General features: G+C 29.2%; 4 protein-coding genes across 5 annotated transcripts; 1 reads left to right on the top strand and 3 right to left on the bottom strand.

Annotated features, from left to right (window-relative positions):
- Positions 1-2,453: 2,453 nt before the first annotated feature.
- Positions 2,454-3,729, bottom strand: Bm17547 (Uncharacterized protein; the record flags this gene model as incomplete). Of its 2 annotated transcripts, none has more annotated exons than XM_001894954.2 (3): positions 2,454-2,725; positions 3,011-3,253; positions 3,318-3,729. In XM_001894954.2, 3 exons carry the CDS (start codon positions 3,727-3,729, stop codon positions 2,454-2,456), a joined length of 927 nt encoding a protein of 308 aa, XP_001894989.2. The 2 variants fall into 2 exon arrangements, with proteins under 2 accessions (XP_001894989.2, XP_042935224.1); XM_043079290.1 differs by having other exon boundaries at positions 3,011-3,127.
- Positions 3,730-4,972: 1,243 nt separating this feature from the next.
- Bma-dis-3 (RNB-like protein) lies at positions 4,973-10,966 on the bottom strand (the record flags this gene model as incomplete). Its single annotated transcript, XM_043079289.1, has 17 exons — positions 4,973-5,212; positions 5,383-5,503; positions 5,755-5,950; positions 6,182-6,338; positions 6,424-6,549; positions 6,694-6,873; positions 7,223-7,424; positions 7,732-7,833; positions 7,918-8,120; positions 8,321-8,514; positions 8,905-9,088; positions 9,227-9,388; positions 9,686-9,837; positions 9,946-10,100; positions 10,275-10,451; positions 10,538-10,734; positions 10,877-10,966. The coding sequence occupies 17 exons, from the start codon at positions 10,964-10,966 to the stop codon at positions 4,973-4,975; spliced, it is 2,838 nt and encodes a 945-aa protein (XP_042935223.1).
- A 432-nt stretch (positions 10,967-11,398) lies between these two features.
- Positions 11,399-13,233, bottom strand: Bm2921 (RE32166p, putative; the record flags this gene model as incomplete). Its single annotated transcript, XM_001894952.2, has 6 exons — positions 11,399-11,413; positions 11,651-11,809; positions 11,965-12,153; positions 12,609-12,720; positions 12,937-13,016; positions 13,150-13,233. 6 exons carry the CDS (start codon positions 13,231-13,233, stop codon positions 11,399-11,401), a joined length of 639 nt encoding a protein of 212 aa, XP_001894987.2.
- Positions 13,234-14,244: 1,011 nt separating this feature from the next.
- Positions 14,245-15,487, top strand: Bm8881 (Uncharacterized protein; the record flags this gene model as incomplete). Its single annotated transcript, XM_043079288.1, has 3 exons — positions 14,245-14,433; positions 14,936-15,022; positions 15,332-15,487. The coding sequence occupies 3 exons, from the start codon at positions 14,245-14,247 to the stop codon at positions 15,485-15,487; spliced, it is 432 nt and encodes a 143-aa protein (XP_042935222.1).
- Between the last annotated feature and the right edge of the window lie 1,069 nt (positions 15,488-16,556).

The raw sequence follows: 16,556 nt of genomic DNA, 5'->3' as shown, positions 1-16,556 counted from the left end.
TGTTGATTATGTTGTTTTAAGCTTGAAGTTTTGAAATTACAAAATCATTAAAACTGGTGAACTCTCATTTGAATTTTTGTGTTCCTCTTTTTTCTTTCTTTTTGAACGTAATTCTGTTCATTTCACAATTTTTTGTGGAGAAAAGATTTCGAACATTCATGAAGACTATAGCATATGAAAATTTTGCATATTCATTCATATCTCTAATTGTCAGCCGGTGAGGGCATTTAATAAAAAATGAGATTTTTTTATTGAAAAATAAACAAGTGATAACAACATAAATTTTTCCGAAATAAAAAATACTTCTAAATAATAATATCAAGTGAGCTGCAAATAATACCAAGGTTGCTTTCAAATGATATTAAACGAAGTATTGCGGAAGATCACCTCATGAATTTCTTAAATTTATCAAAACTTTAAACATGTTTGTCAACTTGCAATATAACGTGTAATTGATACAATAATAAGTGGTGCAATTATTATTAGCAAAATTTGCTATTTTCTTCAGTTCGTTGTTACCAAATATTTAGTTGTTTATACGATCGATCCTTCATGATCAGTCAATGTAAAAACTAGAAATTATTAATGGAATATGGTTGATCTTTGACTTACACATAATCTCTAAAATTTTTTGCTAAATGACATGGTCACATTATCTACCAGTACTGACGCAATTCAATTTTTTTTTTTTGGATTGTTAAGTGAAAATGAATTTTGTCCATGTGTCTTTTCACGACATATGGCCTTAGTCCGCATGTGAAAAGACAAAAGCAGATCATTTACTTGAACATTATTCATTACCTGAGCATAATTATTCAACAGGTAAATACCATTTATCCTCCATCTAATTATATTGATCGCTTTTTAGTCCAATTAAAGGGATAATTGCACCATTTTTTTTGTCTCTAGGTATATTTTGTAGACATAACAAATTTATTTAGTAATGAACTAAAAAACATAATTGTCTATTGATATGATATGAAGAGTATCAAATGGATCTCTGTTTCATTATACTGAATTAGTATTCGAGAAAAGAAAAATTTGTTCAACGTGTTAAAGATTAGAGCTGCTTTCTTATGATAAATGAAAAACAACTTTTTGCATATTGAATTTAAGTAAATTAATAATGAACAATTATGATAACTAAGTTAAAAATGCATCATCTCTCTTTCTTATAATAGCATTTCCTTGTCTGAAACCACTTTGTGATGTCAACTTTTGTTATAAATTATTAGGTGAATACTTTTCGCTCACTTAGGATGCTTTTTAATATTAGCTCTTTGCATCACAAATTGTTCATTTCAGTTGTGTACGCATTTTTTACTACTTCATGGGATAATAAATAAAGATAAAATAGGAAAAATTCCAATGATAAAATTAAATTATAAATTCGTCTCTGCATTCTGGTGCTTCGAAAACGTTCGATTGCTACGCTCCTTTTCTTATGTTTCCCGAAGAATGCCCAAATTGTGTCTCATTTTCTGGAATGAGAATTTTTACTTGTTTTGTAACGTCAAAAGAGCAATTCGTCGCAGCCGGCTGAAATGATATGCTTTTCTGCATACTTTCCACTAATTAGAAAAACAAAGCAATTTGGCCAAGAGTGGATGGAGTATTCATTACTTTGCTAATATTTTCAGTGTTTGTTGATGTATATTGAAGCGTCACTGTCACCATTGTCAACACCTTTTTAAGCAGTTGGTTCTTAGGTCATGGACAGTTACTACATGTTGAGTAGGCGATATGGAAAGAAAGACACAGCATCTAATGAGCGCAAATATTGTATTGTAACCCTGTGGTCACAAATGTTTCGCACAAATTTCATACACATTATATTTCAGACTGAGATATCTGTTAAAATTCTGCTAAATATGCAAACTAACGAGATTTTATTTGACAGCTCTTCTTATGATAACGCAGCATCTTCCTGGTATTGAAGAATTTGCCGCAGCACTCGCATTGAGAATGAGGTTGATGCGTCTGCATGTGATCGTAAAATGATGATTTTTGGCCAAATGTTCGCCCACAACCAGGCACTTTGCATTCATAGATGAAGGGTTGACCGTGTGTTTTCCTGTGTGTTACATATTCTTTGTAATTTTTCGTGGTAACAGTACACCCGAGGCAATGACAAGTATAATTTTTCTTATCTGAAAAATTCTTGTCAAAGCATTTCAAACAGTTTTTGATCTGCATTGTGAATAATTAAAGACCAAAGGTGAATAATCCTAGTGCGAGGCATTCTGCATAGAATAACCTTATCATATTCCATTTCAAATAATTTAGACCACAATAAATTGCTTAATTATTTTCGAGTATAGTAACAACAAAAAGCACAATTGTGAATTTTCTGTTGTGTTGTTAATCAGCACTCACAAATGTTTTGTAGCATATTTCACACGCATTTCATTTCAGGTTGATATATGTGTTTGAAATTCTGCTAAATTTACAAACTAACGAGATTTTATTTGGCAGCTCTTCTTATGATAATTCAGTCCATTCTTGGTGGTGAAGAATTGGCCACAGTACCCGCACTGCGGATGAGGTTCATGCGTTTGCTTATGGTTGCGAAATGATGAATCATAGTCGAATGTTCGCCCACAACCAGGCACTTTGCATTCATAGATGAAGGGTTGACCGTGTGTTTTCCTGTGTGTTACATATTCTTTGTAATTTTTCATGGTCACAGTACATCCCGGGTAATGACAAGTATAGTTTTTCTTATCTGAAAAATTCTTATCAAAGCATTTTTTTTTTTTTGCAATCAGTAGTCTATTACACCATTTGGTACCTAAGTAATGTGAGAAATCATAAAAATTTCAGCTCTATAAAATGATATCACATTATATTTTAAATGGCTTAGGTAACTAGTAGTTGTTTACTTATCTTCTCACATATTCGCTGTGATGAAATCATTTTCGATTCGTTATTACTTCTATCTTCAATTTCATGCTGCTGATGAAAATAAAGAACTATAAGAGCAAAGAGCTGTTATGCAATTTGCCATTACCTGTTTTTGCTCCTTTATAGGCATTTCCCCTGTAATCGAGGATGTTCAAGTTATCCGAGAAGTGCTTATTGTCGATGTTGCTCTGTTCAGCAATTGCACTTTGATTGGAAGTGTCATCTGAGGAAAGAGTAAGTTGGTGAAAATAAATCGGAATGGCACTTTGTTGTGAACCAGGTAAGTGCATATATGTGATAATATCATCGCTGTTGAGATTAAGTGAGGAAGAAGTTTCATTCTGAGCATCTAAATAACTCAAATTACAAGAAGTTGTATTTATTTTTTCATATATCTAAAGCAAAAGTCTCACCACTAATGGAAGCATATCGCACATTATCATCACCCGTTTTTAATTCTTCATTAGCATCTCTCCACAAATTCCTATATGAGTCCATATCTGAGTTAAGTGATAACTCCAAATTAGTGTGACCGAAGGGATCATAAATATCGGAGAAGCCAGGATGAGGATCATTTACGATCTGATTAGTTTCAGATTTCCATTCTTCATTGCTTATATCCTCAGTTTCACTCAACTGAGCGAAATCAATAAACTGAGAAGGATCGGATGGAAATTCTGAGCTAGACAATGGCTCAAAATTGTTGTAATCGAGGATATCAAGACCATCTGAGATGCCAGAAGAAGAGTCCAAATTAGGTAGGTGGGAAGTTTCATTATCAGAAGCGATGCAAAGTAGAAGATTTAACCAAATGATGGGTGTCATAAATATATTGAAGAACATAGTGATACACATAATTTTGTGAGATGACAGAAATGCTCAAATGGAAGCTTTTTATTTCAGATTGCTTGGAATTAAAGGCCAAAGGATCAAACAGTTTTTAATCTGCATTGTGAAAAATTAAAAACCAAAGGTGAAACAGTTTTAAATCCGCATTGTAAAGTTTATAAATGTTCTTTTGAAAACCGAAAGAAGGGCTACAGTAGCGTGTTCTACCATTTCAATAATACGTGTAAACTGAGTGACAACGTAAGAAATGGGATTCTGATGCATTTAATAAAATGGTTTGTTATACATACCACTAATAATATCACTGATAGAACATCATCGGATCACTTGAAATTTGATAATTATTGGTTTTTGAGATACATTTCACATACTGTTAAGAGAGAATTTCAACATAAGCTGAAGCGGTGTTTGATGTTTGAAAAGGTGGGACAAATTTCAAAAGTTTGGTTGATAAAATGGAGTAACATTTGCATAAAAGAAATTGGTGAATAGCTGGAATTAAATGTCATTGCATGGTGAAATATTTGATCTGTGCAGTATTTAACAATCCTGTCTACTTTATTTAATATTGTATATTGTGCTAAATGATATCAAGCGAGTTAGTTGCATATATTGCTGTAAATTCAAAGAGAAAAAAACCACTGATTATTCCCTCTCTCACTTTGTTTCATATCATTGTTGATTGTTGTACTATTGTTGATTATGTTGTTTTAAGCTTGAAGTTTTGAAATTACAAAATCATTAAAACTGGTGAACTCTCATTTGAATTTTTGTGTTCCTCTTTTTTCTTTCTTTTTGAACGTAATTCTGTTCATTTCACAATTTTTTGTGGAGAAAAGATTTCGAACATTCATGAAGACTATAGCATATGAAAATTTTGCATATTCATTCATATCTCTAATTGTCAGTCGGTGAGGACATTTAATGAAAAATGAGATTTTTTTATTGAAAAATAGACAAGTGATAACAACATAAATTTTTCCGAAATAAAAAATACTTCTAAATAATAATATCAAGTGAGCTGCAAATAATACCGAGGTTGCTTTCAAATGATATTAAAACCTAGCAGAGATTTTCTGTCATTTGTTACAAAATGGTTAGTCTTACTTATCGAATGAACATAATTTGGTGCAAGATACTTCATGACGATATAAGCTAATGAAATAAAGTGAAATATGGATAAAAAGGGAATATGACAACATGTGTACGTTATTAGTGTTCATTCTTCTGGAGCCGAAAGGATGTAATCAACGCTGAATCCAGGAATTTTTGGTGAAACCAATTTCATATCTAAGCGAATGTGTTGGACATCAGTCTCATCTAGCGAAAGTTTCACCGTAATACGTTGGAAATTCCTCACTTCTACACCTTCCGCCATTAACAAATCATCTGTTACTTGATAATTCGATCCACACGGAAAAACAACGATCGATTCAAAACCATATGCTGGTACAAATACCTATAAAAAAAAAGCCTTTGTGAAAGTAAAACAATTAATTATATTCTTTTCTTCAGTAATAAAATACTTAAAGTGGCTGATATTTAAGAAGATTAGTTTAAGTTGAAAAATACAGGATCTAAAAGAATTTGGGATTATAAAAAATCGATTTTATAAAAACTATTAATTACCTGAATGCCATTTTTGCGGATACCCATCACAAAACCATCATGTAATTCGGTACGACCTTTGAAGTAAAGCAATGTATTGAGCGAAACCGATGCCCTACCCGCATACTGCGCTTGTTTATGTCTGAAAAGAGAAAACTTTACGCATATTAAACAGTAAAAATAAAAAAAGTAAAATTTGGAATAAAAGTTAAAGAAAAACTATTTAAAGAGAAAAGTACAGTTTGATATTTCAAAGTTCTATTTTACACATCATTTTTTTATTATAATTGAAAAACTACAATAACTTTCTTTACTTTGCTCTAACTACGATATATCGAATAACTTCCTAATCAAATGAATTTTAAAACGGATAGATTTTTTTTCACTGCTAACCTGTAATTCAGATTGCTTGCAATTTTGCTGACCAAATCACCTTTTAACATTTCGGGAAAAGTGGAATCAGCACAAATTGAAGCAGAAAGCAATCGATGAACCATTATATCTGCATATCTTCGTATTGGTGATGTAAAATGAGTGTAGATTGGAGCGGCAAGCCCAAAATGAACATATTGCTCGGTTGGCAATGATCCTAGAATAAACTCTATCAGAGCTAATAAAAGTGACAAAAATTTGTGGTGATGTCAGAATTCAGTACATTTAAGATAAAAAAAATTTTTTAAAAAATAAAAATCAAAAAAAAAAAAAACTAAAATAAAGTTTGGACAAAGACAAATGTTACAGGCTCAACATAATAACCTGCATAAGATGCTAAAAATTAAAAAAAATTAAACTAAAAAAATTAAAAACAAAAAAAAAGAACCTGATGAGAAATATACAGCTTGTGTCATACAACGTGTTGTTAACATTCGAAAGAGTGTGTTAAGCATTGCGTTATTCGGATCCACAGCTTCATCTAAGCTTTCCGAAAGAGCTTTTCCACTTTCAACATTCATTTTAAAGCCTTTCGCCTTTGCCATCTAAATTTACAACTCGACATTTTTTCAATATATCTGAACAAAGAGAAGGTAAAGAATGAATATATAAGAAAATCTTTTTACTTACGTCAACCACTGGCTTGTAATTTTCTTCCGGTGGAACTGGATGTCGTCGAAGTAAAGCACAATCAGGAAAATCTGCTGTTATGCGTTCTGCAACTGAGATATTTGCAAGCAGCATAAATTCTTCAACCTATAACAAAAATATAGTTGAAAAAAATAGATGTAAACAAACTAAAAATGCATACATTAAATAGAGAATACTTATATTAATGGACAGACTAATAAGTACATAGTAAATAGATCACTTAATAAACTACGTAATAATAAATCTGACCATACTATTCGTGGCTAGCATCTTCTTCTCTTGTATACTGATCGGATCTTTAGTTTCGGAATCTATGCTAAATCGAATTTCAGAAGATGCTAAGGTTAAAGCACCATTAGCATGCCTTTTTGCTTTTAGCTTCTTTGATAGCTTCAATAATGTTCGCAATCCCATAGTTATAGAATCTGACTGAAAAAAAAAAAAATTAAAATAAAGAAAGAATACTATGTTCACTGATCCATCGAATATTTATGCAAAAATCCAAATGAATCCCTCCGAAATTAGCTTAATCAAATTATTCACAACTTCTTTACAATACAATAAAATTAAGTGATAAAAGAATTATAACATGAACAAACATGATTCACCACATCTCTTATTGCAATATCAGTGTTTATTATTTTGTCTTATTCTCCTTGATTTGATACTTTTAAAGTCTATAGTATGCGACATACACCATCCAATAATACTAAAGACAGTGTATTAATACGTATCTATTGCATTAAGCATTCAGAAATAAAATACAGAACACACTAACCATAGAAGGATCATCGATCCTATTCTGAGCTTGCTCATATGTAAGTGCACCACTGGAACGTATAAGAGATTTATGAAATTTAATATCAATGATATCAGCATCGGATGTCAATGTCCAAATTACTGAAAAAGCCAAACGATCGACATTTTCACGAAGTGAACATAAATCACTTGAAAGTAGTTCTGGCAACATATCGATACGTCTAAAATATATCAAAAAAAAAAAAAATCAGAAAAGATATGGAACATCATTCGAATATATTTATTTGCTAGTTAATTATATAATCTTAATAGCGATTTATCAATTTCTTTTACTTCTAAATGTTATCATTACAAAACAATGTAATCATCAAGAGCTAGGTTAACGATTTAATCGAATCATTCACCTTTTCGAATAATATAATAATTCGTTATTCAAGCTAATAATAACTGGGGTTCAATCTGGAGTAAGCATCTATTCTTTTTTTTTTATTTTTTTTTATTAACATTTTAGAGTAACGAGACACTTACTTATCACAAAGATAAACAGTTGTTCCTCGATGAGCTGCTTCAGCGTCCATTGCTGTATCTGGCCTAACAAAATGTGAAACATCCGCAATATGAACACCAACCGGAAATAATGATTATTAGATAAGTTAAGATCAAAATAAAACTGAGAAATGAAAAATTAAAAAAAAAAAAGATGAAATAATAACCTCATAGCGATCTGATGCAGTTTGAATGCAATGAAAAGCATCATCAATATCGGTACAACCGGGCGGATCAACTGAACAAATTGTCAATGAACGAAGGTCTTTTCGATGACTTTCATTAGGTACATGCCAAGGAACTTCAGGTAAGCATGCGTAAACTGCATCCGAAAATGGTCCATGTGGTACATCATGCTCCAGTAATAATACCTTCAAAATTAAGTCTACTATTGTTTAAAGATCCAAAATAAATGAACCGAAAAGTCAAAATAAACCGGGAGATAAAAGATTAAAAATAAATCTAGAAATATAGTTAAAACTGTAGAGTATAGGGTTTTATCCAAAAATATTTTGAAGTAAAAAATAGTAATAATAATAATAAAAAACAAGTGTTGCTGTCAAAGTCATACTTCATTTTCCGTTTCACGATCACCTGCTATGCCAATACTTCTCACATAATGTCCAATTGGATAGCGTGAATCTCTAGGCCAGCTATCAATCGCAACAATAATCCGTTTTCCTTTCAAATGCTCAGCTTGGCGTGTTTCAATTCGTATACGAGGTATAAGTCGTTCCGCTGCAGCGAATAGTACACGTGTTGAATCTGCAAATGAATTTTGCGAACAGAATAATATGATAGCATTTGCTGTATATAAATGTTTATCCAATAGCTGCACACATGATGATTACACCTAGCAATAATATTATCTTCGCTTATTGTCTTATCCATTCTACAAATATAAAAATAAACACCTCGTCTGTTTTACAAAATAAAGGAAATGTAAATGATTACTTACATCTCAAAAATATTAGATTAAATTCAGTAACTCATTAGTGTACTGATGTTTACCAAAATAAAGAAGAGAAAGAAGAAATGATGTTGAAGAAACAATCTGGAAATGCAATGAGTAATTTGTAGAAATTACAAATGTTGCATCATATCAAAGAAGAGAACTTTCATATTAGGTATTAAATCAATCATATTAAGGAGAACCTTTCACAGCGGGCTGCAAAATCATTCCACAATATTGACGCCAATTTCGCTTAATAACTCCAACTACTCTAGCAGAAGGAATTTTATCCTCCATTCGTGGCTTTTTCCGCTGGATTTCATCCTCATCTTTGTCTTCCTCTTTATCAACTGCATCTTTCATTTCAATTTCTTCCACATCTCGTAACTTAGAAAAAAGAAACTCGCTAATTTTGTTTACATGCAAGTTTTCAATGGGACTGCAATCATCGTATCGACAAAAGGAAGGTTTTCCAAAAATGAAAAAGAAAAGTTAAAAGTTAAATAAAAGCATAACTATATTTACTCGAATAACTTTTTGCGGGCAAGTCCACTCAGATTCTGGCAATAGTTCCACAGCAACTGTATCACCATTAACAGCACGATTCATATTGATACGACCCTGAATAAACCACGTAGTTCCTTCGTCAACATGAACATATGCTTCTGTGTAATTTTCACGAGAGACCTGAAATCAAATATTTGTTAATGCATAATTATATGAATTTTTGCAGAGCTGTAAGATAAATTATTGAATTTGGAGGTCTGTAAGATAAATCTTGAAAAATTTGCGGCCTGAAAGGTAAACTGTTGGAATTTTTGCAGAACAAAATCCCTGAAATTTTTGAGAAAACTAAAATATATTTTCAAAAACTTGAAGATAGTTTTCGTTCAAAACAGTTTCACCAGACCACATGACAAGCTGAGTAAAATTATGTGACAGAGATAGTATATATATATGAAATATGAAGTAACCAATGCAAACCTGAAATGTTGCTTTTTTAAATTTTCCACTTCGAATTCCATTTTGTATCATATCGTGAGCCAAGTACTCTGGGAACAAAATACGTCCTCGAGCATCGCACTCTGCATTGTAGACGGCCAGTTTATCGAGCAAATCAGTATTATCTTCCATGCCTGAAAATTCTTGAAATGTGCTAATGATGAAAGTAACAAATAAATATTCACGGTATTGAACTGTAATAGCTCTCTATATGATAAAAATTAATAATAAAAAATTTAAACCTTCAATGTATTCCTGTAAAGTGAAAACATTTTCAAATTGTTTCTTCAACTGTTCTTTGGTTACATTGGTACCACATACAATAATAGGAATTATAGACAATTGTTTCCAGTGATTTTCATAGAATTTGGCACATGTTATAAGCGATCTAGTTAACCTCAAAAATTAGTCTCTAATCAATGACATAAAAATTACCAATTCAGTATCAAGAAAAATAGTGTATCAACAAGAGAAAATACAAAATCAACCAAAATCTTTAAAGCAAAATGTGATTTTCTTTTTTCCACAGAAAAATTATTGAAAATACCAAAATTGCCTCAAATTCACCTACCTCTCTTCTTCGCTTTCACCTGCAATACGATCAAGATGAGTTTCATAATGAAAATCATCCATGAAAACGTAAATTTTCCTGTCCGGACTGTCATAGCACAATGTATACATTGATTTGTAAGATGGTGGACTTGATCTTTTCACATCTCCCCAAACAGTCTGTGTAATGATGATGTTCCTGAAAAGGAAACGAAAACGTCTGAAAGAGATAATATATCAAAAAATCAAACATTTCGACATCTCATAAAAAAATAAGATACTGACGTGAATTTCAAATTATCGAACAAATGATGAAAACGGATTAATGCCGAAGAATCAAGAATGATAGCATGATTGGTAGGTACTGTAGATGAAATTTGAACAACCAAATTGGTAAGTGAGTGACCCTCAACCGGTTGACAATTTTTACATGAATCCAATCCACAACCGATATCATTTCTTAGATATTGTTCATGTACTCGCTGTAAAAATAAAAATCAATCCACTTAGTGTAATATATCTGCTATCCAATTAAAAATTCTTGATATCAAAAATAAATATTAAGAAACTAACAATATTTTCAGAAAGAAAAATGAAACGAAATCACAGAAAACTAAACCTTACTTTCACAATTTTACCACTTTTTGTCTTCCTGTAGAGTACATTCAGGACGCGTTTACTTATTCCACTTTGCTTTACATTAAGTTCAAGCATATCACTGCAAAATAGAAATTACAAAATGAATTACCATTCATTTCAAAAATGCGACAAATACAATACTACCCTTGTCATTTCTTGCTAAAAAAAAAAAAAAAAAAATTGAATTCACAATGAAGAAAATTTCTTGAAAAAAAAAAAATTCACAATGAAATAAGTGGAGGAAATTTGCTCGAAGATGATTTTGAAAATTTTTCAAAGATAAAAGTAAGTTTATGAAATAAACTGAACAACAGAGAAAAGACAAGCTGATTAACTTCATTTATACAATAAACAAGTTAAACATGAAATATGTTCAATGAGATCACAATATACGTACAAATGACTATTTTTGCTAATGCAAAATATGAATATTAAGACGAATTTCCACCGTCAAAGCACAACACATGATACATTAAGCATTTTTTTTGACCTCGACTGGATAAATAATCATACGCGACTATCCTGAAAAATTTTTTAACCACAAAAACTTTATCTAACTTTTACTGTTTTACTATAATCCAGCAATTTTTGCTACAGTTATAAAATGTTGCACAATACTTTAAAGTGTAGAAACATTGTCATTTTATATGAGTTTTATATAAATATATATAAAATATAAAAGACATTGGGAATTAAATTACCATATATAAATTATATTGGGAAATTACCATATTACACTAAAGTGTAAAAAATATTTACTGTTGCGACTGTCGGATCATCGTCACTTGTTGGTGAAGAGCCAGCTCCTTGAGTGCCAGTTTTAATCGGCAGATACAGCTTGAATTCAGCAGGAAGTTCATCTTCCGAATACAGTCGATCCGCAAAGTAAATTCGTCGAATACGACAGTTCGCATGGATCTAAATTTATCGAAAAAATTATATGAAGAAGTAAGTAAACAAACTGAAAGAAACATCCATATTCAATAAAAATATTTAATAGATGAATCCATATTTCGTATAAAATTAAACCAGTTTATCATAAGCGATGATTATAAATGATAAACAAGATGAACCTGTATACGAAGAGTTTCCACATAAGCTGTACCGTATGCTCGTTTAGTAAAATCAGCCAAATTGAACTGAATCTGATTCCATCCTTCATCTAATCTCATAGGCATTGTACAAATGAATGGTTTAACTCGAGTATTGGATTGAAAATTAGATGCTCGAAAACGTCGCTTCACGCCTTTATCATCAAGTATCTGCAAAATTATACACACTTAAAGGTACTACTGGTTTACATTTCGCTGTTGATATAATAGATGAAAAATTTTTCGTGCTAAAGTTTTACAAGAAGGACAGAATTAGTAGATATCAGGAAAACACATTAACAAATCAAACTAATGAATGAAGAAATCGATTTAATATTTGAAACCTATCATGTTTTTAGCCATTAAAAAAAAAAAAAAAAAACTTGCATACTATGAAAACAAAGAAGAGAAAAGTCTTAAATATTTATTAAACTAAATAAGCTTAGAAATATTACCATTATTACTTTCCTTCTTCGGTAATAATATCAATTAGAATTTGTATCAAGGAAAGAAATTACAATGTATCTGATGACAAAATAAAATCGTTTTCTTTATATGTTTTTATAAATTTGAGAAAAACTATCAAAGAGTTAATAGGTTGTAATTAAAATAAATGAAATGCAAACCTGGACTTCAAATGTGAAATATTTTTTCATATTTTTAACAATCATTACCAAATATGGTAATTTAATTCCCAATGTCTTCTTTGGATCCAATGGGCATGAAATATATGTAGTGCTAAAAAAATTTCAGTTATATAACATACATTTTAAACACATTTATTTGAAAATGGTGCTCAAAGTAATGGTCATTATAAGAATGTTTAGCAGTTTATAATTTATAACATTTCATTATCAAACTTACAAACTTCCAATCATACTATTTCACGTAATCCGTAAATAAGCATTCGGGATTTAAGAAATACATATTTAAATGTCAAATGTAGATTCTCACCTTACATTTGTGCCCAATATTTCGATTATTAGTGATTGTATATCTTCATCGTTAATCCGTTTTATATGCCCATTTCGAACCTAAAATCGGATGAAATATGCCGGAAACCGCTTTTGTTTCTATTTAATTTAAACTAAATCTTGAAAGTATTCTGTTACGGCTTGAAAAAATAAACAGTAATAAGTCTGAAAATTTTGAGAAATTAATATTAACCTTTTTATCCCAAATTTGTAGTGGTTTACTTCCAATACTGTATAATACAGAAAGTAATCCACTTTGGAATGTATTATGAAACATTTGCACTGAAAATACAAAAATTAATTGGACATTTCACACTTATTCAGTTGGAGCTGATAAATATGAAAATACGGAATAAAATTATGTGCAATAAACATTAAAAATTTGTCATTTTGGGTGAATAAAATTAAAAATGAAAATTGACTGAGTGATAAATCAAAAATTTCAGTACAATGCAATATTTCAATTCCATTGAACGAAACTAAAATTGAAAATTGCTTATAGTATTTCAATAACAATTATGAAATTTCACTTTGCGCAAATGTCATCTGATCATTTCAAGTATGCAACTGCAATGCTACATTATGAGCCAACCAGGTTTTCCTTTTATTTTTCTTTCGCTTTCTTTTTTCTTTTTAAGTAAGTTAATTAATTAGATTAGATTAGATTTTTTTTTTTAAAAAAAAAAGAGGAGATGAAAGTGAAGAGTGTAAGTGAGAAAAGAGAAAAGCATTTGAATTTTTAGACAAAACAATTAAAAGTATACAATTAAGAATAGCAAAAGATTCGTAGCTTTTCAGTGATATAAAAATAGTATATGGTAAGAGATTATGAGAAATATATTAATCGATTATAATTTCTCGTAATAGAGAATAAAGAATAATTGAATGTTAATAAATTGTAGTAAATAAATGCTAGAATAGAAATTTTTATGTTAATGATAATTATAATTAGTTTGCATGACATAAATAATTATTGATTAATCATTGATTTATTAGCAACTTTTTTTTCTAGTTTGAATGCTCAATTAAAAGTGATATTATTTTATGCTCGTACACTTCTTAATTTAGCATAATTTATTATAACATTACGATAGTATTAATGGCAATTATCATTTTTAAATATTTAGTAATAAATTTTAAATAATCTATAATGTATTAAGCATAATGAGTGAATGAATAACAGATTAATATTACTGATAGTTTTGACGAATTTTTTTGCTGTTTATTACTTTTATTTTTTTCTCATTTTTAGCTATTATTTATTATTGAAAAATGGATGAGAAGTGATATGGATGTTATAATACCATCAACTTCAACATTACTCTTCCCAGATTTGATGACACGAGATGAACTTCTTACTCTTTTAAAGTATAAATTCAAACGAATTGGTATCAATACGAGTAAGTTAGTTAAACTTACAGATGTTCAATTATTGGAACAGTTCAAAAAATTTGCAATGCCAAAACCACAGCGGAAGGTTTCCTTTTCTTATTATAGCTAACAAACATTTAATTTTTACATTTTACTTATATTCCATATTCAATTTTTCATATATCAAATGAAATATTTGAGCTATTTATATTTATTAAGATATTAGTAGTAAACAAACTTAAGATATTATTTTTCATATATTAAGAAATAATATTTTTAAAACAGAATTGTCATTAACATTAAATTGTGTCATCGAAATATGTATTATTTGCTAATTTTATGCGTTATAGTTTAAGCATGAATTAATTTAGGATGTAGTAAATAATAATAAAAAAATCAGTGATTATTTATTAATTTATAATTTAGGTGTATTGGTTATGCGATTTTTTGACTTTTTTTTTTGACCTGAACTTTTTTTTAAATTTATTTTTTTTTAATTTTTTTAAATTTTGTCTTAAAGTTTTTATTCCAAATAATGAAATTATTCAGTAAATTCTCCATATTTTTTTCTTTTTTTTTTCAATGCTTGAAACGAATGTATTTTTCAGGAATGTATTCCTGAAAATTCTCAGAATAAGATGAGTAATATTAAAGATTCAGATGATTCGAGAAAAATATCAATGAATGAATTAATGGTTCAGTTTTCTTTTGTTTTCTGATATCTTTTATTATCGAATTTATACGAAATAATGCTATAAATACATAAGTTTAGCTACAGTAAAATTTTTACTTTTATTTTATCTCTCTAATGAGTAGTAGTTTAAAATAAAATTACTTACTAGCTTTACTAAGAGTAACTTTACATAATCTTTTTGTTGTTTTCGAAGTAATTTTAGTACCTACATGTTTCTTTTTAATTTTAAATGCAATTTTAATATTTTTTCGGATGAGCAGAAGTAAAATTTTTCATTTTTCCTCATATGAATACTTTGCTAATATTGCAGATTTCGGAATCAGTGTGCAATAGAGCTAAGTCGATTAACGGATGGCGAACAACTGCTTACGGAAAACGATGTAATGATAATAGTAGTAGTAGTAGTATAGAGCATCATAATATGGCGAAAAATGCTCGGAAGCATTCACCTATACGTTTTCCATAAATTAGAAATAATTTGGTAAAAAGTATATTTTGATTATACACTTTGCTAATATTGCAGAATTCAGAATTAATGTCAAATGTAAGTGAGAAATTCTATTGATTTTCTAATGTTTTTTTTTTTGTTTTCTTTTTTTTTTTTTTTCATATTTCTTTGACAGAAGTAATGAAATAGAATGCTTTCATGTCATATTAGATTTGTTTTTATATTTGAAATTGTTACCTTTAAAAAATTTCTATTTTAATTTTTTTTTTCAATTTTGTAATTTTTTATTTTGTATATTTCCAATAAAATAATTGATAGATTTCGCGATGTGACAATCATTTGAAGATTAATGGCATTGTTTATGATATAAGCCTCATTTCATATTTTCATAAATTATGATATAATTCTTAGAAAGTAAGAATTTCTTTTTTTTCTTTTTTATGTGTTGTTATTACAAGCAATGATAAATAAGGCTTGCATTGGAAGTGTTATATATTTTTCGAAATTTTTTTAATTACTACATTATATTTTTGAATTTTTTTTCAAATTTACATTATTTTAACATAAATTAGAAATTTATGCATTATCAGCTTTTCAGTCCAGTTGATGTAATTCTCTAATCTTTTTCTTATATTTTATATCCCAATTTTTTTTCTTCCATCAATTTTTAGTAATATTACTTATTAATTGCTGTTACTAAGAAATAAATAGTAATATCTTTTTAAAATGAAAAAAAAAAATCAATCTGTAGTTTTGTTTTTGTGAAAGTTACAAATTGTTGAATTTTGTTTGGAATTGTTATTCTCTATAAAATTTCAAATGCTAAAACATTCATCATTCGGTTGATTGGCTCTGACAAGAAATCAGTGATCTTATTTGATTAGATATATTGTATTCACAAAGTTTGAAATTTCTTTGTATACATCTCATGACCTCTTATTGTGCTATTGTATTTTTCTCTTCTTCTCTTTTCAGTTTTTTTTTTTTAATTTCTCCTTTTAATATCATCCTGTAAATCTTGCTCTTAGATTTGCGACCCAGTATATTCTGTGGAATTATCTGTGATTTTACATAATTGAATTCTTTA

This window comes from Brugia malayi, assembly GCF_000002995.4.
Source record: "Brugia malayi strain FR3 genome assembly, contig: Bm_v4_Chr2_contig_001, whole genome shotgun sequence".
Lineage (NCBI taxonomy): Eukaryota > Metazoa > Nematoda > Chromadorea > Rhabditida > Onchocercidae > Brugia > Brugia malayi.
Note: the sequence above shows the minus strand (reverse complement) of the source record. Positions and strands in the feature narration are given on the sequence as shown.